The 23,808-nt window shown below is 42.3% G+C and overlaps 1 protein-coding gene across 5 annotated transcripts in view; it reads right to left on the reverse strand.

The window, feature by feature from the left end:
- Nucleotides 1-23,808, reverse strand: part of CEP170B (centrosomal protein 170B) — a 73,584-nt gene that overhangs the window by 38,770 nt on the left and 11,006 nt on the right. For all 5 annotated transcript variants that reach the window (XM_075843818.1, XM_075843821.1, XM_075843820.1 and 2 more), the window contains exons 2-6: nucleotides 14,243-14,383; nucleotides 6,851-6,940; nucleotides 4,445-4,525; nucleotides 2,473-2,529; nucleotides 449-587 (exon numbers count right to left, since the gene is read on the reverse strand). In XM_075843818.1, coding sequence (XP_075699933.1) covers nucleotides 449-587; nucleotides 2,473-2,529; nucleotides 4,445-4,525; nucleotides 6,851-6,940; nucleotides 14,243-14,347 — 472 coding nt within the window. In that variant the 5' untranslated portion in view covers nucleotides 14,348-14,383. The remainder of the gene's footprint in view (nucleotides 1-448; nucleotides 588-2,472; nucleotides 2,530-4,444; nucleotides 4,526-6,850; nucleotides 6,941-14,242; nucleotides 14,384-23,808) is intronic.

Here is a 23,808-nt window from a genome sequence, read left to right on the forward strand (position 1 = left end):
ACCGTACAGACGCCACTATACAAGAACAGGCTATGGGCCTCTTGCTCTCCCATAGTTCATCAGAGCACTAGCCCTATGTCTCTCTAATAACCTAACCTTAGTTATAAGCCATGAAATTATTTGGCTCAGTCCCTTTCATGCAATCGAATATACAGTAGGCCCTACATATTGGGCCCCTGTGCAGCTGTACAGGTTGGTATGTATGCCCCTCCTGACCCTCACACCCGGTTGACTTGAAAGTGCCCAGTCTGGCTGCTACTACTTAAGGTAAAAAAAAGTCACTATTTACTATACAGGTCCTGGTGATCGTCATTTGGATATAATCTATATGAATTTGTATACATACAGAAGTAAGGTGCAAACAAAGAATAAAATCAGGATCGAAAATAATAATGCTTCATCCATCTACAGAGGGCAGTGATGTAGGTAAAAACACAGCCAAACATACCACTGGGTGCTTTCTTGTCACCCTTTTCCTGTTTTGCTGATGTTGAATCCGCTTGGTGTAGTTGTTCCTTGCCTTGCTCTGGCCTTGATGTTACTGGTGCCTTTAAACTCATTTGAAGTTGGCTGGTATATTTTTCATGCTGGACATAGAGACGATAGAAAAAAATGTATTTTTTATTTTTTTTAAATAATCATTAGGAAAACTGCATTGGCAATGACCAAATGGTAATTTGTTGTATTAAGATTTTGCATCTGGATATCAGAATTTCCTAACATGGTGGAAACGATTTTCTGGGACTTAAAGTTTAAATATTGATGGCACCTTCTTGGGCAAATCCCATGCCATGGCCCCACACAGCAGAATAGGGGCACTCGTCCGTACAGGTGGAAGTGCCTGGTATTGCAACTCAGTAACCTTCATTATGCCCATTGGTCGAAGGGGTTGGACTATCCATAGGATAGGTCATCAGTATTTACGTTCAGGAAAACCTCTTAACCTAAAGGATGTATAATTTTGGGTTTATTTTTCGATCTAACATGTCAAAAGATATCCTTGTTGGGTATCTGGGTACGGTAACCGCCGCTACACTGAAGGAGCCATTAGACTCATGGAAGTCACTGGAAAACCTAACAGCATAGCTCAAAGATACAGAAATATCCCAGATATGAGCCATAGAGGCTTGATGCTTGGCCCATTTTTACTTGTCATTGGGGATCTCAAAGCCCAAATCTTCATGGATCATTAGACCATACTTTGTTATACTGAAGCTTCGCCTAGACTGAAGGTATCTTCCATAGAGAGAGATTAATTCTGTTCTTCCTACAATGCTATTACTATTGAGTCCACTTGGGTATTACTTGGAGGAAACTTCATCACAAGTAGGAATTACAGTGAAAGACCTGGACCTTCCCATGCAGTATAATGAATTTCTCTTTAGGTATTCCTTTTGAAGGACATCATACCATATGACCATTTCACATATTTTTGATTTTTTTATGTCTTTTACAAGTATATAGTCCTTTAGAAAAGAACTATATTAGTATAAACTGTAGATGGTGACACATTAAACACTTATTATACAATAATACAACAAATCTATTACTTAGAATGGTCGACACAAAAAAATTGCTATACTGGACAACAGTCCCTTACAAGCCAGAAGTGAACACAAAATCTAAAGGGTTAGACTGGTCCACCAGAAGATCAAGTCATCTTTTGGTTGTCTCCTTGGTTAGGAATAGTAAGACCCAGCCACATCAGGACTCATGGGGTTCGGCAGAGGACAACCATATCTGGTAATAGTTCCACTATTTGAGCCATTTTATAAATTATTGAATAATGCCTATTGATGCTATGACCCGTGTGCAATAACTGATGAGTTTACAATACAATAAAACACGGGCATGTACTTGTGATGCATAAGCTGCAGGGTGGGCCCTCAAAAACATTTCCTCTGGTGGGAAATAGTTTATAAGATGTTGGGTGAAGATAACAGAGAAAAGTAAAAAAATTATTAAGGCCCTTTTCCAGGAGCCAATGATCGGGCAAACGAGCGTTCATATGAAGACTTGTTCCCGATCATTGCCCTGTGTAAACAGGGCAACGATCAGCCAATGAACTAACAAACGCTCGTTCATTAGCTGATCGGATCATTTATGAAGCACAAAATATTATCGTTGTCGGTTTACACAGGGAGATGTGAAGCCAACATGATGGAAATTCATGCGGATGAGCGATCATAGTAACGATCGCTCATCCCCATTCATTACTGATCATAGCTCCTTGTGAAAAGAGCAAACGAGCGCCGAGTAAAGAGTTGTCTCATTGATCGGCACTCGTTGTTACGGCCCATATTGGCCGGTGTAAAGGGACCCTTCGTCTCTTACCCAAGGAAATAGTAGGAGTTGGTTTCAGAACTACCTAGATGGACACACTAGTCTTATTATATCAATCTAATCAGTTGATATAAATTTGTTTTCTGGCTTATGTTCTTCTATGCTAAGATGAATTATGTAATTACCAACCTTTAATGCCTCTTCTGGGACCTTATGCTGAATCTGTTCCAACACGTACATATTGAAATGTATACAAGTAGATAAGGAAAAGTCATCAACACCAAGACTCATAATATGTATTAGTGACGTCATATAAGACCAACGCCCCAGAAGCATATAGACACAATAACTGGATGATCTTATGTAAGCATCAAGACACCGGAGACTGGATCAAGCTCTCTTTCTTAACCCCTTATTGACCAGGCCTGAAAAGGCTTCAAGGACCAGCTAATTTTTTTCTTTTTTGCCTCTCTGCCTTTCAGCAGCCTCCCTGTTTTTATTTTTTCATTGATGTGGCTATATGAGGCCAAGTTTTATGTGAGAGGAATTGTATAAAGGTATAAAAAAATTGGGTTGATATTTATGCGTGTTATGTCACTATTTAGCATCCTTTATGCACCGATGAGGTGCGCATGTGTGTTGTTGGTGGCCGGTGGCGATGCTTGCTGCTCCCTGGCTCCTGCAGCAAACTGCGCATGCCCAGAATTCCTGTTACGCGTCACTAACCCGGATGTGTGCTCCAGCGCTGGGAGCAAGAGGTGGGGCGCGCCTCGCTACCGGTCGTGCCAATGGGCATGCACCGAGAGCTCATTGGTGCCGTTTAGAAATTAGAGACACCTGCTATTTATACTATATAGGGGCCAGGCATTGTCAGGACACTATGCACCCCCTGAGGAAGATCACCGCGAAACGCGCATTTAGGTATACATTGGTTGTGCAGGACCGCTCTTGTCCTGAGATGGGCAAGGCTGGCTTTTGAATAATTCATATTACTATCATGCACTGGCACTTTCTCCTTTTTTGTAATGACCGAAATCCTAATAGAGGAATAGAAATAATACTTAGAGAGTCTTTTTGAGGTTATCTTTGAACTGTGTGCACCTTATACAGCCATCTATATATTATATGTTACTATTAGAGAAATATCTTTCTGACAGCATTTATGGTCCTCTTTGCTATACCATGTATTAATACTAGAGCCTTGCTGACCTTGATGCATCACATATTTTACATTGTTTGTCAAGTGGGTGTGTTTAAAAGTAAAAGTCCAAGTGGGCGTGTATTATGTGCGTACATAGGGGCGTTTTTAATACTTTTACTAGCTGGGCGCTCTGATGAGAAGTATCATCCACTTCTCTTCAGAACGCCCAGCTTCTGCCAGATCACGCTGTGACGTCACTCACAGGTCCTGCATCGTGTCAGACGAGCGAGGACACATCGGCACCTGAGGCTACAGTTGATTCTGCAGCAGCATCAGCGTTTGCAGGTAAGTAGCTACATTGACTTACCTGCTAACGCCGAGGCTGCTGCAGAATCAACTGAAGCCTCTGGTGCCGATGTGTCCGACACGATGCAGGACCTGTGAGTGACGACACAGCGTGATCTCTCGAGAACACGCTGTGTCTACACTGCCAGAAGCTGGGCGTTCTGAAGAGAAGTGGATGATACTTCTCATCAGAGCGCCCAGCTAGTAAAAGTATTAAAAACGCCCCGATGTATGCACATAATACACGCCCAGTTGGACTTTTACTTTTAAACACACCCACTTGGACTTTTGCAAGCCTCATTTGCATAACTACAAAAATGGTCATAACTTGGCCAAAAATGCTCGTTTTTTAAAAATAAAAACGTTACTGTAATCTACATTGCAGCGCCGATCTGCTGCAATAGCAGATAGGGGCTGCAAAATCTGGTGACAGAGCCTCTTTAAGCTCATGTAAACCCATTTTTCCTCTGACTTCCCACTAAGCTTGATGCTGATCTTAATGCATTCCTTTACAGGCCCTACATAAATCATGAAAACCCTCAGGATTTCTCCCGCCTCACGTGGCTGCAGTCTATAATCTGCTTTCCTGTGACCTTAGCGTGTCTTTACACAAACCCTCTCCTAACAGAAGGAACGGAGCCATAAACCCAGTAAGTACAAGAATTACAAAAGGATATCGTAGCCAAAACGGATGACGTCATTGAGGTTAAGGGTTATGTATTTTTGGTCCGGTATCCTCACGTCATTCACAAATGTCTGTGGAGAGAAAGAGGAAAGATCTTAATGAATAATTATTAATTAGAAATAAGTCACCACAGGTTATATATGTTGTAATTATATTAACACACATAATAACTGCATATTCTATACAAGAAAGACACAGAGGAGCTCACAAATCAATGATTTCAGTTGCAAGATGCATTAATTTCACCGAGGGGCAAAATATGATCTCATAAAAACAACCCCTGTCCATATACCCTATTAGGAAACCCCTCTATAGGCCAGAGCAGCTACTGCCCTGGTGGACTCGAGCTGTATTGCATTGAGGACCATTTATCTGAATGCCCGCCATGTAATACTACATTTCCCCTACAGTGGCCGCTGCAGGGGAAATTGGCCAAAGCTTCCCGCGTCAAAACCTGTTGGAGACAACCCCTTTAATATTGTATGGCACTTTATAAACGCTTTGTAACTCGCAAACCAGGGTGACAGGTGTCAAGACCGCTGTACCCAGGGACGAACTGAGAGTGGTCTGGGCATCCTGGGTAATATTGGCCCCTTACCACTCTCCATAGTTATAAGACGCTTGAGCCGGGTTAGCCCAATGCCTTTGAGCAGCATCTATCGCATATACTCGTGTGCTTGTTTATTGCAGACCCCGTTCTTAAACTTTAATGCAACTGTCTCAGGGGCCAGGGGCCCCTCCTGGCCATGTTCCCACGAAACTGCCCCAAAGCCCAAATGGTCAGTTCAACTCTGGTGTTGCCTGTTGTAAATACGGCGCAATATGTTGATAGCTATAGCCCGGGTTTCAAGCAACCTATTTTCTTATGTACATGCCCCATTTTTCTGCCGTAAACAAATTGATACATGAGCCTCATGCCATTAAAACAAAGCAATTTTTACTTTGAGGTACCACAGTATTTTCTTAAGGGAAAACTCTTGGAAAATAAATATATCCAGTATTGTCTAGTGCAGGGCCTGAAGGGGCGGAGCATGACACAGGGACTCTGTGGGGTTCATTGAATCGGTGATATGCCCCGCCTCCTTAGGACCTACACTAGACATAACATATCAGCTGTTCGGAGTTATATTAGACATAGCCAGACACGAACACAACTGCAGAGATTTTTCTATTACAAGATGCAGATTAAGGCTACTATTTTTATTTAGATTCGTATATAGCGTCTCCAAGCCTAGACAGTTTCAGAACAAGGCAATACCACTGTGTACATAATTCTATGAATGTAAGGGTGTTTGCACTTTTAAATAGCAAACCGGTTAAGTTTAGCTGTGCTTATCTGTGATTCTCTAAAGTCCAGTCACTTGTGTAGTAGTTAACCCTGTGGACAACCAAGTCATCAGAGAAATCAAGGACGAAAATTCTACTGTTGGCCATTGTAATCTAAAGATTTTGATCCCTGACGAGGAACAAAAACGCAGAAATAGCAGACTACAGATGGTCGTCTCTGGTTTGGTGGATATCCATAGTCATGTGTCAAGGCTCTTGAATGGGTCAGACATTGATTTACAGGATAGCTACCAATAGGTGGCACTAGAGAGACAGTTTTCTTCCTACTGGAAAGCTAGTTTGCATACTTTTGCCCAGGGAGCATTGCCTGCAAGACTCCCCACACCAGCTGGCTCTCCCCAAAGAGATAGAGTAAATCCCCCCCCCCCCCCCCCCGGTGAGATCCCTAAAGGATTAAAGGATTAACCATAAGACTGGAAAGTGAGCACTATCTACAGCAGGACTTGCAGGGTCTGGCCAAGCATGCATAGTACGCTCAATTCGTATGGGGCGCACAGGGACAGGCACAAGCCCGTTCTCAGGATCGTTGGGGATCCCAGGGGTCGGACCCCCACTGATCAGCCCTATCTCCTACATAATGTGATTGGCGCTGTAATGTAGGTAACAACAGTGTTTTTTATTTTAAAAAACAATCCTTTTTTAGCAAGTTATGCACAATTTTTGATTTATGCTAATTACTTTCTTAATAGACAACTGGGCGTGTTTTTACTTTTTTACCTACTGGGCGTTGTAAAGAGAAGTGTATTACGCGGACCAATCAGCGTCATACACTTCTCTCCATTTATTTTTAGCAGTACTCGCAACACAGTGTGATCTCGCGAGATCACGCTGTGCAGTCACATACTCCCACATTAACTTTACCGAAGTGTCTAGACATCACCTCCAGCCAGGACGCGATATCTACTCACACTCCCGACGCTTCGGAAAAGTTTCTGTGAATGACAGCAGAGTGGATCTAGGCATTAATGCATACTAATTACAATTCCAGCAACACAGTAGCTTCTATAGTACATTGCTCATGGACTTAGTATATATAGTTACCAACTTACTCCATTCAAGCTCCCGAGGTCCTTCACACGATGCTCGTCCTTTTCACTGTCATAGTTGATTACGGCATGCTGTTTATCCACACTGCGGGACTAAGAACACATAGATCTATAGTTTATTTTTTGTTGTCGGAGCTTTGCAATGAATATGTACATTCTGCAAACCTAGGACTTCTATAAATCGACATCACATCTAGTTTATTCACATTCTACAGGCCGGCCCTAATGTAAAGAGTCCAGAGAAGTCAAAGGGTTTCATCCACATCTGTTTACTGCAAACAGCGCATTGGTCCCACACAACCAAGCGAAATACCCAACAAGTAGCAGACCAAAGTCAAAAGGAATAATTTGTGGTATTTCTCGAAGAAATATCATTATAAGCACATTCTATAGGAACCTACAGGCAATCAGGGATGAAGCTATGGCTATAAACGATGTGAGATTTTCCCCAGAAACAGCGCCACTCTTCTCCATAGGCTGTGTATGGTATTGCAGCTCAGCTTCATTTACTTGATTCAGTATAATACATTGTACTGTTTTACTAGTCGCTCATAGTCTATATGACAATTGCATTTTACGGTCAAAGCAAATTCGGGAATCATGTAACGATAATCGTTGACATAAAAAGTACTTTTATTCACCTGGTATCCCGGTATTTTTTCAATTATGGCAGGGGCAGAACTGAGTGCTGTGCATGGAGCATGGCTTCATCTAGAGCGATTATGATCCCCCGGTTCTCGGAAACATGGGACAACCAGTAAGGGAAAAACCCAAGCTCTCCCAAGGTTTTATTAAATGTAATCCAGTAAAGCCTAAGGTTTATGTATAGAAGGTGATAAAATGCCTTAAAAGGGTTTTCCAGAAATACACATTCATGGCCTATGCCCGTGACCACCACACATCCGCAGAATGAAGGGACAGTCGCCCTATCATTGTGTCTCCAAGTACGTACATGTGGCTGGGCATGGTACTGCAGATTAGACCCATTCAGAGAGAATTGTGGCCCCTTGGTTCTTCTGCACAGTGGAGGCTGCGGTAGTCACAAGGCCCCAGATCACACATTTATAGCCTATTCTAAGGAGAGGCCATCAAAGTGTTTACTTGGAAAACCCCCTGAATGGAGTTGATCAATATCACTGGTGCTGTATAAGGCTATGTTCACACAGAGTTTTTTGACGCGGAAACCGCGCCACAAAACTCATCAAAAACGGCCTGAAAATGCCTCCCATTGATTTCAATGGGAGGCGGAGGCGTCTTTTTCCCGTGAGCGGTAAAACCGTCTCGCGGGAGAAAGAAGGGACATGCCCTTTCTTCGGGCGTTTACACCTCCGACCTCCCATTGACATCAATGGGAGGCAGAGAAAGCGTATTTCGTGGCGTTTTATGCCCCCGGCGCTCAATGGCCGCGGGTGAAAAACACATCGAAAAATGCAGCGAAAATCCGCGTGCAGAGAGAGGAAAATCTGCCTCAAACTTCCAAACTGAATTTTGAGGCAGAAATTCCGCCTGCAAAAAAACTCTGTGTGAACATAGCCTTAGAACTTCATTCAACTCAGGAGTTATAGCGGGATGTTTCTAGCACCAACACATCATATTGACCGAAATCCACTCTAAATTTAGTTCTAGAGATATATATATATATACACACACACACACTATATCTATATATCTATAATTATTTTTTTATTATAAGATTGGTTACCAAGACAAAAGTCTGCCCACGAGACAATACAGGATTTCCAGACATGCCCCTTGCATTTAGTGGTTAATCTTTATGCATTCTTGGCTGTACATTCCGGTTTACTCTATACATAGACTCTTGCTGATGACATCACTGGCCTTGTCGGGGCAACGATGCAAATTATAATTGACGGCTGTAATGTTCTGGAACTGATACAAAGGGCAGGGTACACTAGCAGTAGTGATGTCATCTAGCCCTAGGATTACTGCAATAATTCTTATACCTGCAGGGGAATGGCAGGCTGGTACAATAGCTGAAAACCTTCAATATGATCTTTATGAGGTTCTATTATTTTATTAGGATGAGCTCATTTATAGGAGCAGTAAAAACGCCAAATTATTATTTACATGAAGTCACAATTAGGTTCCTAAACTGAGATCTTAGGGGTTGCTGTTGCAAAACTGGGTCTCTCCATACTCGTCCATTGCATACAGTGAAGTATAAGTAAGCAAAGCGTCCATATAGACTGCTGTATGAATATTCGAAGGTAACTTCACTATTCTGCAGGAATAGCCCCCGAAATATCAGAGAAGGGAGGCAGCAGGTCTTTAAACTTTAAAAACCCTCTGTAGTCAACCAGCAATGACATTCTGTGCGGCCCATAGCAGGCTGTTCAGACACATTGCTTCCAAGAGCCACACAAAATTGCCTTGTGGGCTACACGATACGCATGTGTGGTTTATGGCCTACCGGTTATGTTCAATCCCGGATAAGTTGATTCATCACTATAGCCTCCAGGCTCATACCCCTAGAATGCTACTATGATTATCTATGCAAGAAGTACAATAGTATACTAGCAATATAAAATGGGTCAAACGATCTAATGGTATTCCGGTGAAGCTGGCCATAGACATAGGACCATTGTCCCCCTTCCTATTAATATACACGTGCAGCTGAGCATGCAAGTAAAGCATAATTTTTGGTCAATGGCTTTACCAGACAAGCAAAAACCCTCTATATAGAACATGTGCACGGCCACTTTTAATTGCATTGTAATCTTTGACAGGACATTACATCAATATGGTCTAATAGGGTTTTTCAGAATCACTCCATAAGAAGTAGACCCAAGTGGAAAGTGATTAGCTCCAAAGGCAACTCCAAATGGGGTTGTCTTCTGCTGGACCTTTGGCGCCCATTATTGTTTCGGAGACTGGGCCCAACAGAGGATGCTCTAATATTCCAGCGGGCTCAGTCTACATTGCAAATTGTGGTGGAGATATGGAAATCGGAATGAAATGGATTAAAGGTATTCAATTTCTTGTTTTAATCCGAAACTTAATAAGTCCAAAAAAAATGCTTGGATGATATATCAGAACAAAATAACATCAACGCCTTTGTAAATGTATAGAATTCCTGTTTAAATGTTGGTATCAGGAGGGAAATTTTTCCTTTTAGGACAGACTGGCTCATGACCAATGGGTTCTTTGTTTCCCCCTATTGATTCAGGAGGAGGTAAAAATAAAGTAATAAAGTTTACCTATACCCCTCACCCTTCATCCACATCCTCTCCCTTGGTTGAACTTTTTTCAACCATGCTATGATGAAATCGGAATCGACCCTTAAACTTGACTAACTTAGACATATGAAAGTATAGATGTAAACCTAGACCAGAAAATTAGAATAACCAGCCCCTAGAAATGAAGTACAATATATATTATAAGAAATAACGATGATTACATTGATCCGCTAATATTATCATAGGACATAGTATAATCATCAATTTACCCAACAACGAGGAATAAAGGTACTTTTATATGGCCCGACATGGGCCGTGTAAATGAGTGCCGATCAACAAAACAGCTCATTGATCGGCGCTCTATTGCTCCTTTCACAAGGAGCTAGTATGGGGACGAGCACTTGTTACTCCGATCGCTCGTCCCCATACATCATCATCATATCGGCAGCACGTCTGTTTAAATAGGGAGATGTGCTGCCGACAACGATAATGTTTAAGCCATTTAAAACGATACAATCAGCCCATGAAGGAGCATTTGCTCGTTGATCGGCTGATCGTTGCCTTGTTTACACAGGGTAATTGTCGGGAACGACCGTCTGTGAACACTCATTTGCCCAATAATTGGCCCGTGTAAAAGGACCTTATGAGTTGGGATCTAGAGGAATCTGATCCTTTGATCTACATGCTTTCCAGGAGGCGGTTGAGTGCATGGGAAATAGTTTACCCCCTATAGTCAAGTTCGTCCAATGTCGTTGTGATATTGGGAAACTTATAAACTATGACCTTGATTTTTTTCACAGTGTACATGCTCACCATGGTAAATAAATAACCTTACTGGCCTTTGTCACAAGGGACTGCTAACCTAATAAATGTTTATCTGACAATGACCCAACAAAAGCAATTATATTCCCGCCACACGAGCCATGAGCAATCCAGTTCACAAAATATGCTATCACAACTATATCAATATGTATTCTACTGCGTTATGTGTAATTTATAATAAAATACTATTGCTCTTCTGTGATTAAGGATTGTACATCTCCCAAACCAGAGTCATTCAATATAAAAGGGATGCTAGCTAAATACTAGCTATTAGTTTGTGAACCAGCTATATCAATTTAACACAAAGATGAATACCACAATACTTAAAGGGGGTTGTCAAGTTTAGAAAGTCCAGTTTCAAAATGTTTTTCACTCTGGAGGCACATCCATGTATTACAGGGACAGCCCATTGATTTTTTTTTTAAGAATTGTGTAATGCTTTTTTATACCTGTGGTGGTGCTGCAGGGAAATGGAACGATTGCTGTCAGGTTCCTGGAAAGATTACAACCGATTCCTATGATCAGCTTATTTTCTAGGGATTCTTCTAAAAGTAAATGGGATCGTCAAAAGCAGACAGTCCTATGGTGAAGATGCTATGTCTATGCCACTAAGGCGGTGTTCACATCACCGTCGCTTTCCGCTGAGGGGTTCCGTCAGAGGTTTCCATCGGGTTAACCCCTCAACGGAAAGGCAAACTGAAACCTAAGCTTTTGTTTCCCTCACCATTGAACTCAATGGTGACGGAAACCTAGCTAATGGTTTCCTTTTGTCACCGTTGTGACAGGGTTCCGTCGTTTTGGACGGAATCAATAGCGCAGTCAATAGGAATTCCATCCGAAACAACGGAACGCTGTTACAACGGTGACAAAAGGAAACCATTAGCTAGGTTTCCGTCACCATTAAGCTCAATGGTGAGGGAAATGGAAGCTTAGGTTTCAGTTTGCCCTTTTTGAAAGGGGTTAACCCGACGGAAACCTCCGACGGAACCCCTCGGCGGAAAGCCACGGTGATGTGGACAGGCCCTAATGCCCCATAGATGTGGATGTGTCACTTGCATCTGCACAGAAGACATAGCCGAATTGGTGGGGTCACAAGACAAGATACACAGAATAGAGATTATTGGTATATTTCTATACAAAAGGCTTTATCAAGATCAAAATAGTAAGTTAATCATTGTTTGTTCTGAGTTAATGATTTAATGAACTGTCGGTAACTGGAGAATTTACTTGGTCATTAACAACCACTAAGCTACTAAAGCTTTGGTCTATAGTAGTGCAAGAAGAAAATCGCCACTGCTGTCCCAGACTAATCCAGCTATATATTGGCATGGTGCCACATTTTAACTTCTAGCACTACAATTGACGGTTAACTTGCCTTCTTCCCTACCCATAGCTTTTTGATCCCTGGGTTCTCCTCTCCTTTTCCCTAAATGTCCCCTTTCACGGCCTGACATGAGACTACTCGTTGATCGGTGCCAATTTGCTCCTTTCACAAGCAGCAATGCATGGGGACAAGCGATCGTTACTACGATCGCTCGTCCCCATACATTTCCATCATGTCGGCAGCACATCTCGATGTTTACACAGGGAGATGTCCGGCTGCCAACAAAAATAATATTCCTTGCTGCATAAACGATACGATCGGCCGATGAACGAGCGTTTGCTTAGTCATCGGCTGATCGTTGCCCTGTTTACACATGAACACTCATTTGCTCGATAATTGGCCAGTGTAAAAGCGCTCTTGGGCCTGACCCTCACTATTACATGTCCACACATCTAATAGACTCACGGGCCTCCACAACCATCTGGACTTTCAGTTATATCCCTATGGGGCTTTAATCCAGGTTACCCTGATTTAAAAAGAGGAGGAAGACTTCACCTAACCCAATTCCAACTTTTTTCTGCCATTTAGATACCCTAGCCTTCACATTGTGCCCCTCCTCCCCAAAGCTTGTTGTTTTGACTTGCACATGTCCAGAATCCGAGGCGTAACTTAAAGCTCCAGGGACCCAATTCAAAATCAATAACAGATTCCCCTAGATATCATGTGCCAAATATAGTACTACTGTCCCTTTATGTGGCAAAAGGGTATTTGGCCCTCTTAAGCACCAGGGCACTGCTCTCCCTATAGAACGCCACCATCCAAACACAGCGCAGCTGTATCAGCAAACAAGAAAGCAAAAGTTGCGGCCCAACAAAAGTGGAACCAATATTATAGTATTAATCAATTTTTATTGTTTTTTGCAAATTTTAATGAGAATTTCTACATGTGTTAAAACAAGTCAAATGCCAGCGGCGCACCACATGTCATGACATTAATTGAATTGCTGGCATCGTGGGTGTTATAAAAGGTACCATTACGATCCACATGAGTCATCCCAGCTCCACCCTGACAAACAAATAAACATCTATGAATACACAACGGAAGAACACAAAATACAATGGCCGTTGTTATTCTAGCACAGACTTGCTTAACCCGGAGTAAAGACCCTTTTTACATGGGCCAATTATCGGGCAAACTAGCGTTTATGTAAATGCTCGTTTCCGATCATTGTCCTAAGTAAATACTTGTTCATCGGCTGATCGTCTAGTTTATGCAGCAATACATATTTTCGTTGTCGGCAGCAGATCTCCCTGTGTATTCAAGGAGACGTACTGCCGACAAGATGGAAATGTATGAGGATGAGAGATAGTAGTAACGATCACAACCAATCATTGCTCCTTGTGAAAGGAGCAAACGAGTGCCGATCAACGAGCTGTCCCGTTGATCGGTGCTCGTTTTCACGGCCCATGTAATATGACCCTTAGTGTATCCGAAGAAGGATGCAGTAATTTATCGTAAGGACTACAACACAGAGTAAATGTGAAAGTGGATCTCAAAGACCCCCCCCCCCCCAAATTGAGGCTCATTTGCCATCCTGACCCGACTGAGCTGCAGTAAAATGCAGCAACCTGAGCCTCTGATGAGAAAGGACAAGGATTTCAGACTACCTCAGACTCCAATAAGCAGTGCACTTAACCCGTAGTCAATACCACAACTTGAGAACGGCTGTAAGCGCTCATGTACATGGCACAGCTCCATGCACGGACCCTGTCTAAAGGCGCAGAGAGTCTGTACAGGTCCATACTATGGTGCGACGCCTACCACTGCACCACCTATAGCGTTTCCTCTGGTATTACAAACCTAAACTACATACAGCAACTTCAGCTTCAAAATATAAATCCATTTAATCACAATTGGAACTCCCAACATAATGAAACAAATGCAACATCCAAAACTCCAGTTCCAATAACATCCTTATATTAGGAATTCAATTTCCTATTACATTGTTGAAAGTGGCGAAGGGGATATCAAGGTGTAAAAATATAGATTTACCTGAAGCATGAGCTCGCAATCCTCCCGGCCAACAAAGATCATCTCCCGAGGCAGCCGATGCCGAGTGCCCGAGCTGCTTACCAGGAACCATGACGTGACGCTCATCTTGTTTCTTGACTAAGCACCTACCATGTAAACATCCTACAAAGAGAAATGACAAACTGAGTACAATACTACAAATAATTTAAGCAATTTAGAATGGGGAAGCAATAGCAATGCCAAGCTAATATTCATTTTACCACTCAGGACTGAATTATAACAGAATAATGTTTCATCAATTTATAGTAAATTAAAGGGGTTGTACAGGATTTTAAAAACTTGTCTGCTTTCTTCCAAAAACAGTGCCACACCTGTCCACAGGTTGTAGGTAGTATTGCAGCACCGACACATTCAATTCAAAAGAAGTTGAGCTGCAATATCAGACACAACCCATGTACAGGTGTGGCACTGTTTCTGGAAGAAAGCAGCAATTTTATCTAACTCTATACAACCTATTTAATATCAATCACATTTTCTCGGCCGATTCCATTGTCCACCCCCCAGCTTAAAGTGTAACTAAATGTTTGACAAACTTCTGACATGTCAGAAGTTTTGATTGGTGGGGGTCTGAGCACGGAGACCCCCACCAATCACTAAAACGAAGTGGCAGAAGCAATTCTGTGAGCGCACAGCCACTTTGTGCCTGTTCAACTTTTTCCAGAAACCTGATGTATCGGAGTACGGTTTCATAGACTTTCTATTGAGCCCGTACTCCGATACATTAATTTCTGGAAAAAGCCGAACAGACATGAAGGGGCTGAGCGCTCATGCGAGTGCTTCTGTGGCTTTGTTTTAACGGTTGGTGGGGGTCTCAGTGCTTGGAACCCCACCAATTAAAACTTCTGACATGTCACTATGACATATCAGAAGTTCGTCAAATGTTTAGTTACCCTTTAAAAAGAGGCTCTGTCACCACATTATAAGTGCCCTATCTCCTACATAATCTGATTGGCGCTGTAATGTAGATAAGTGTTTTTTTTATTTTTAAAAACGATAATTTTTGACCAAGTCATAAACAATTTTAGATTTATGCTAATTACTTTCTTACTAATGCGAATTACTTTCTGGGCGTTTTTTAACTTTTGACCAAGTGGGGGTTGTAAAGAGAAGTGTATGATGCTGACCAATCCGTGACCAATCGGCGTCATACACGTCTCTCCATTCATGTCCATTTGTACTCAGCACAGCGTGATCTTGCTGTGCTGTCATTTACTCACATATTAACTTTACTGAAGTGTCTTGAGAATGAATAGACATCACCTCCAGCCAGGACACGATGTCTATTCACACTCCCGACACTTCGGTAAAGTTTGCTGACAGCATGCTGTCATTCACAGTGATTAAGTCCCACACAAACTTTACCGAAGTGTCGGGATTGTGAACAGACATCGCGTCCTGGCTGGAGGTGATGTCTATTCACTCTCAAAGACACTTCAGTAAAGTTAATGTGTAAGTAAGTGACAGCACAGCAAGATTGCCCCATTGAATTACATAGTTCTGTGTGAAGGCCACTGAAACAGCGACATTTCTGCAACATCTGCCACCTGTGAATCCACCATAAATGTGTCCTTTAGATCTCCTGCTGCATTTGTCTTTTAAAGGAATTGTCATAGTTTAGCAAACGGTCTGTGCTTTTTTTTTTTTCCAGAAGCAGCACCGCTCTGATCTATGGTTTGTATACGATTTAGCAACTTAGCCCTATTCACTTGTAAGTGGCAAATCTGCAATACCAGGCACAGCCAAAAGGACAACAGTGGTGCGGTTTCTAAAAAAAACAACAAAAAAACACTTTTTTTTTAATATTGTACATCCTCTTCAAGTAATACAGTGGTGTGAACTCCTGAATTCACCAGTCATCAATGTGGCGTCTGTGGTAAAGGGACACAAAATCGCCCTGTATGAGCACAACCCACAGTTTTATCACACGTATATCTATATTACATCTCCTGATCAGAGATAGTGTGGGAACAAACACATTTATATGGCAGAATACCAAGCAGACGTGAGAAACTAGGCCAATGAAGTAGCAGACACACATTAATCAGCAAGTTTCCTCATTGATTTGTAGGGTAGTTTTTGGAATTCACAAGGATATTATATCAAACTTCAATTTAACACCTGCCTCATTGGTGGTGCCCTCTGGCCAGGGTCATACATTAGGATTGTGGTTTAGTAGGACTTACTTGCCACCGGTGTCATTTTTTGCCTAAACTGGGGTCAGATCCAATATGGATGAGAGGGGTACAGGAAAGGGTGGCAAATGTAATCAAGAAGTGTGACCACAGCTAGATCGGATTCCGTCAGAAAAAATACCAATGCAAATCTGTCATCCAATGCATCAGAAAATGTATTCTTCTCATATGTAGAGGATAGTTCACAATAATAGGAAAGATTTTTCAAGTCACAATCATATCTCTGTATATAATAACCGATGAGACAACTGCCCGGATAATGAAGGACAGATCTATGGGAAGTACAAAGGTTTCAAAAAGGATCCTAAGGGCAGAGGTGTGATGGCATATCATGATATAGGAACAACTATAAGAAAGAAAAATATTTATATTATATATACACACACACACACACACACACACACACACACATATATATCCAAAGAAACTATGGCACTCAGGTAGGGTTCAACTCCGTAGTATTTTGGAAGAAAACCTGGCACTCCAAATTTGGAGTGCCAGAGATATATATATATATATATATATATATATATATCTCATCTATATCCCCCCGGTACTGATTTTACAAGATTCAAGAGCTTTAAAGTTGCACCACCATCTATAAGAATATCACATGGGTGTTTAACAAGGTTTTAAGAGCTCCTAAAGGCCAAAAAAATGGTTTTCCAGACATATGGGAAGAGCTTCACGGTGCTGCAAATATCAAGCGTTGCGCCTGCTTAAGCTCTCTGAAGTGCTCTGACGTGAGACGGAAATCTTATTTTCCATTGAACATGAAGTGGGGATGCAAGAGCTTTTAATATTTTCACGTTGCTCAGTGTTTAGAGGTTAAACTATAGTAATCTCAACCACTATGTGCCACTAATGCTGTAAGAAATAAATTACATTTGCCAAATCTTAGCAGAGGAACAAGAAGAACATTTCAAACCTTCCCATGGTCCCTAAGCTAGGATCCGTTGCAGTTTTTTATTTAAAAAAAAACAAAACACTCAAGTAAACGGGGCCATAACTTGCTGTGTACATACTGTATAGGTGGCAATTATAATGCTGCAATGATGATGCCAACAGGTTCCTAATAAACTAATAGGGCTCCATAGTCTTGGGAAAGTAAAGCTGGTCATGGACATTCGACAGCTGTTGACCAAACAATGAACTTCACCGAAGAGGTGGCCATGACTATGCACTATGGAAATCAATGCCAGGCCGGTTCTTTATCCTCATTGGTCATTAAAGAGTCTTTTATGGAGAAAAAAATAAAACATGCATGCCAATAAAGAAATGTTCTTATAATTTAATTACGACATTAAGAGCCAGATAACAAGCCAACAACAAACAGGCATTGTGTTCAGGATCAATACAGGAACTGGTCCAGTCAGAGGGACATATGTGCCTTGAATAATTTATACATTTGGCGGACGGCTCTTGGCAGGGTGCACTTTCATACGAGTCATCAAAGAAATGGACACCAAGGACTTTAGGTCTAAAAAAAATGTGATTGTATAATAAAATAGAAGAATTAAATAACATAGATAACTTGAAAGGTGACCTGGCCATCTGGGTTTTATGCCAATATCTACAGTGGGACGCAACTATTCTAATGGAGGTCACAGTCACCTATAGGCCTTATTCAGACGAGTGTATTTTACGTCCGTGTGCTGTCCGTTTAAAATACAGGCAGCACACGGACCCACGTAATTCAATGGGGCGCGTCGTGTCCGTTGTGTGAAACTCAATGCATGTCCTATTTTGGTTCGTTTTTGCGGACCACGTCGCCCATTGAAGGTGCATTGATAGGTGCGTTAAAAACACGGACAGCGCACGAACGACATCTTTCTGCTGTCCGTATTATTCACGCACCAGTTGCTAAAGAAATAATAAGAAAAAAAAACAGGAAGTGCAGAAACACGGATGTGAAAAACTGATGCCACATAGAGAGCACATTGATGCCACACGGAACTGAAATGCATGAAATGCGCTCCTTTTTTTGCGGGCTCAAAACAGACACGCTCGTCTGAATAAGGCCTTGACGTAAGGAAATTACAGATGACTGGATGAGTAATTATTATGCCTCATGCACATGACAGTGTGCGCCGGCCGAGTCCCGTGAGTGATCCGTGGAAAGATAGCACATGTCCTATCTGTCACGGCCCATATTCACCCGCTGAAGTGAATGGGTCCGTGAAGGCTATCGGGTGCCACTCGGACATCGGTTGTGTGCAACTAGCATTACCTCTCCAGTACACGTCTTCAACACTTTCATTAACTAGATTTAAATTTGCTAGGTACAACAGTCAACGATGTCCTAACAAGGACAGAGTAGCAAAAGCGCGGGTCAGAAAGTGGCACTCCACCTGCGAATGAGATATGTGGCCCTTTAGCAATGCCAGTAGGGCTCAAATAATACTCTTCCTTACCCCGTAACAAGATATTTTAAAATGCTAACTTTTCCAAACTATACATAAGGTGGAGGAACAAGTAATGTAAACTTTCCTAGTGTAGATGAATGGCTGGTAGACCCTATTAGAGGGGAAGGAACAGATCTTCCATTTTGTTGCCAATTCTGGGTACAATTTTGTGGGTGTTAGGGTATGTGCACACGCAGTAGCAAAATACGTCTGAAAATACAGAGCTGTTTTCAGGCCAAAACAGCTCCTGATTTTCAGACCTTTTTGTAGCAACTCGCGTTTTTCGCTGCGTTTTTGGAGCGGTTTTTCAATGGAGTCAATGAAAAACGCCTCCAAAACCGTCCCAAGAAGTGTCCTGCACTTCTTTTGACGAGCCGTCATTTTACGCGCCGTATATTGGCAGCGATGCGTAAAATAAAGGCTCGTGGGAACAGAGCACCGTAAAACCCATTGCAAGCAATGGGCAGATGTTTGTAGGTGTAATGGAGACGTTTTTTCAGGCGTAATTCGAGACGTAAAACGCCCGAATTACGCCTGAAAACACTGCGTGTGAACATTCCCTCATTAAGTGGTCTGCAACCTTTGGCTTTCCAGCTGTTGCACAACTACAACTCCCAGCATCCAGCTGTGTATACTGGCACTGCATAACATAGAATCAGCAGTTACCATCGCATTTGACCATTTAGTTCACAGGTTATTATAAAAAGTTTTTGAGAATTGTATTTTCTGTAAACACCACATTATTTTCCAAAAATTCATTGTACAACTCTCACTAATAGTCCGGATCAATACAGAGGTCATTTGTGTCTCCTCAAGGAGAAAAAAAACCAACAAAAAACACATGAAAACCTGTCTAGTAAAACCAGAACTGGAACATGGAGCAAAGAAAGCCAAATCATAACATATTTATCTCCCCGACATCACCTCCGAGCTGCCAAAGCCAGGTTAAAAAAAAAAACTCTTATTTTATGCTTCAGCAGTGGCAAGTAAAAATATCCTGCCACACTAGATTGACTCCTCTCTACCAACCCTACGTATTTTTTAAGACAAAGGGTCCTACCTATTTTTGATGGATTGGGTGCAGGCTACTTTATGCAAGTCGTGGTTCATCCAACTATGGGATAAACTCAAGGGGGTTTTGCACTGGGCAATTATTGGGCAAACGATCATTCATAGAACGCTCGTTGCCGATAATTGCTCTGTGTAAACAGGGCAGCGATCAGCAGATGAACGGGCAAACGCTCGATCATCTGCTGATCAGATCGTTTTAAAAAAACTGAAGTATTAACGTTGTCGGCAGCACATCTCCCTGTGTAAACTGGGAGACGCGCTGCCGACATTATAATAATGTATGGGGACGAGCGATCAGAGTAACGACCGCTCATCCCCATACATAATTCCTTGTGACAAGAGCAAAAGAGCGCTGATCAATGTTGATTGGCGCTCGTTGCACCTGCCAAAATTGGCCGCTGTAATAGCGCCTTTAGTCTAATAGCTGGTTACATTAGGACGAACTAAAACAATGCTTTGGTCTTACCACCTGGCACCTACAACGATAACTCTCGGGGACCTCACCAGTTAACCCAATTGACTAGATCTTGTCTGGTCACAAGGTACTTAACTTCCCTTTACCCCTTCACCAAGCTCGAAAGCCAACCATCTCTATAGCTTACATTTCCATGCCTTCTACCTTCCTCATTCCACCTCCTGCCCTACCTCCCCACCCATCTCCCCAAAAAGGATACCAAAACTGCTTTGCTTTCCTTTCCTGGACACAAAACCATTAAAAAACTAAATATGGAAATCCAGTATACTATGGACCTCGCAGTAGTTATTACAGACCATCGAACAGAACTACCACCAGGAGGTACTTGGATCGTTTCTGACTACTTGGAAGGTCTATGCCCATAAGCATGGTCACAGTTGCCTATTAATCAACTCCCCCTATTTAACCCCTTTTCTTACTTCCCTTCCCCAATGCCCCAAAATGGTCATATACGGTATATATTAGGAAAGTACCACTTGTATATAAGTGCAAACTATGGGCCTTATGTATTGTGGGCTGGCTTAATTATTCTGTACTGGAAAGTGATATAAGCTTTGTACTTATTGGCAAGCTCTATGTAAAGGTTCATTGTTATCCGACAAACAAAAGGTGGAGAACAGGTTATCAGGACGAGATCTTCCCAGAGTATATAAAGGCCAATGTTTTTGTTTTTCCCCCCAAACAAATATAGGCATATGTTACCCAAAACATGGAGGTTCATTTTATAGAAAAACTCCAGAGCAAACCCAAGCGGCATCCAATACATGTAGAGGAAAGAAGATTTCACCAACAGCATAAAAGGGGATTCTTTATGTTGTGCTATGCTGTGTGAATGAAGCCTTGTATTGCTTGAGATGGATCTTTGATAAGAGATTTCTTTTTGTTGCCATATTGGATTCAAGGAGGTTTTTTTTTTACCCAAAAGCCTTCTACGATTTTCTGGTTGTCCTCTGGATCGCTACTATAAAATAGATTGAACTTGATGGATCTGTGTCTTTTTATCATTTCCAACTTCTGTATGTAACTACATAAACATATTGCATAACTTAGTTTGTACGGATGCTGGGTAGCTTCAGAGCAAAAATCTCCCAGCATTCCTTTCTAGCTCAATTCTGTAGAGAGCATGTTGTAGTGAATTGATTTTAGGAATTATCTTTAGACCAGTAATCTGAAAAACCTAAAATATCCTACGGCATTGTAGAAGCTCAGATGAGCAGCGAGAGGTGTGTCTGACAACTAGCTTGTCGACTGTTTCTAAAGGCAACCAGCAGAATTGTGAATACAGCTCTAGAGTATAATTCAGGCTTTAACTCAGGATCAATGCAAGATAAGTAATACCATGCAATGACAGTTACTCAACTTTTTATGAAGATTAATTATTTTTGTGAACTCTCAACTAAAGAAGAAAGAAGTGCACGTCATTTCTTGGGACGTTTTTGGAGGCGTTTTTCATTGACTCCATTGAAAAAACAGCTCCAAAAACGTCCGTAAAAAACGCAGCGAAAAACGCTAGTTGCTACAAAAACGTCGGAAAATCAGGAGCTGTTTTCGCCTGAAAACAGCTCCGTATTTTCAGACGTTTTTAGTCTATTGTGTGAACATACCCTAACTGTGCAAAGGGGGACTTCTCAACCCCGTTTACGGGTTGAGAAGAAAGAAACCATTTGCTGGGCCCTCCTGTCCTAGGACTCGAGTATTGTTGGTGTGAACTTGCACCACAATATTTCCTTTAACCCATGCATTGCCTGCATATTACACCGCTGTTTATATGGTAGGAGTGGAGCAGATTTGCTACCGCAACTGCTCCTGCCTTTAGGGGGATCCGACAGAGAAGGCCACATATGACATTGGAGGCATGCAAAGGTACAGTCTTAGGGCTCTGTATGATCGCTCCGTACTACCGGGGTGCTGTATGGAGGCATAATACGGTTGTGTGCATGGAACTATGGATATGCTACTAGCACTGTAAGGCCTAGTTCACACAGAGTACTTTCACAGGCAGAAAAAAAATCTTCCTTAAAAATTCATTCAGGAATTTTGGGCAGATTTTGAATTACCAGCGTTGCTTTACGCTTTTTTGTCGCGTTTTTTAACCTGTTGAAGCAAATGCAAAAAACGCAGGCAAAAAGCTGTGCAAAAAGTGATCCAAACGAGCGCCGCAGGTTCTTTCTGCCTCCCATTGATTTCAATGGGAGATCAGAGTTAGAAACCGCATAAACCGCATGCCGCTTTTTTATTTTACCGCGAGTGGCTAAAAGCTTCCCGGGAAAAAAAAACTCCTCCGCCTCCCATTGAAATCATTAGGTGGGGGGGGGGATTTGGACATTTGACGCCGATTCCAAGATGGCTTTCGAGTCAAAATCAGCACCAAAAATGCTGTGTGAACTGACCCTAAGGGCGGATTCACACGAACGTGAATTGCGTCCGTGCAGGCCGCGTGGTTTTCACGCGGCTCGCATGGACCAATAGAAGTCTATGGGGCAGTACAGACAGTCCGTGCTTTTTGCGCAGCGTTTGTCCGCTGCGTAAAAAGCGCGACATGTTGAATATCTCTGCGTATTTCGCGCATCACGCACCCATTGAAGTCAATGGGTGCGTGAAAACTACGCAGGTCGCACGGAAGCACTTCTGTGCGAACTGCCTGTTTCGCACAACAGCTGTCAAAAGGATGAATGTAAACAGAAAAGCACCACGTGCTTTTCTGTTTACAAACATCCAAATGGCGTCTCATAATGATGGCGGCTGCGCGAAAAGCACGCAGCCGCGGATCATATGATGCTGCCTCACGGAGCAGGTAAGTGGCTTTTGCGCAAAAACGCCACGTTCGTCTTAGGCTACCCACACACGCAGGTGATTTGTTGCAAATTTTCCGTAGTGAATTTGAGGCAAAATCTGCACGTATTACGTGTACATTTTTTAATGGATTTCACCCCTTCTACATTGAAAAGGTTAATATCAGCTGTAAACACTCATGACAGAATGAGCACGCTCGGATTTCCACGTGGAAAATGTTCGGCAGCACGTGGATAAGATTTGTTCAGATCTCATCCACGTGGCGGGTGCTGTAATCCGCTGCGGATCTCAAGTGTACAAATCCGCAAGAAAGAACCGCAGCATTTTCGGCCCATGTGCAGGAGGCCTAAAAGCACCAGAAACACAGGAGGCCTGGGCCTAGCATTGGAAAGACAGTCCACCAAATATAGTTCCACAACCCAGGAAAAAAAACAGTCCCAACTAGAAACTACCACATACAGCAAGATGCAGATCTCCTATATTACCGGGCGTCCACCTTTATCCCACACATCATCTCTCATTCCAATTATAACGGACCGCAGTCTGCGACCATTTTGGAAACTGCTGCTAAGGGCTTATTTAGACGAATGT

The sequence above is a fragment of the Rhinoderma darwinii genome, chromosome 12 (genome assembly GCF_050947455.1).
Source record: "Rhinoderma darwinii isolate aRhiDar2 chromosome 12, aRhiDar2.hap1, whole genome shotgun sequence".
NCBI lineage: Eukaryota > Metazoa > Chordata > Amphibia > Anura > Rhinodermatidae > Rhinoderma > Rhinoderma darwinii.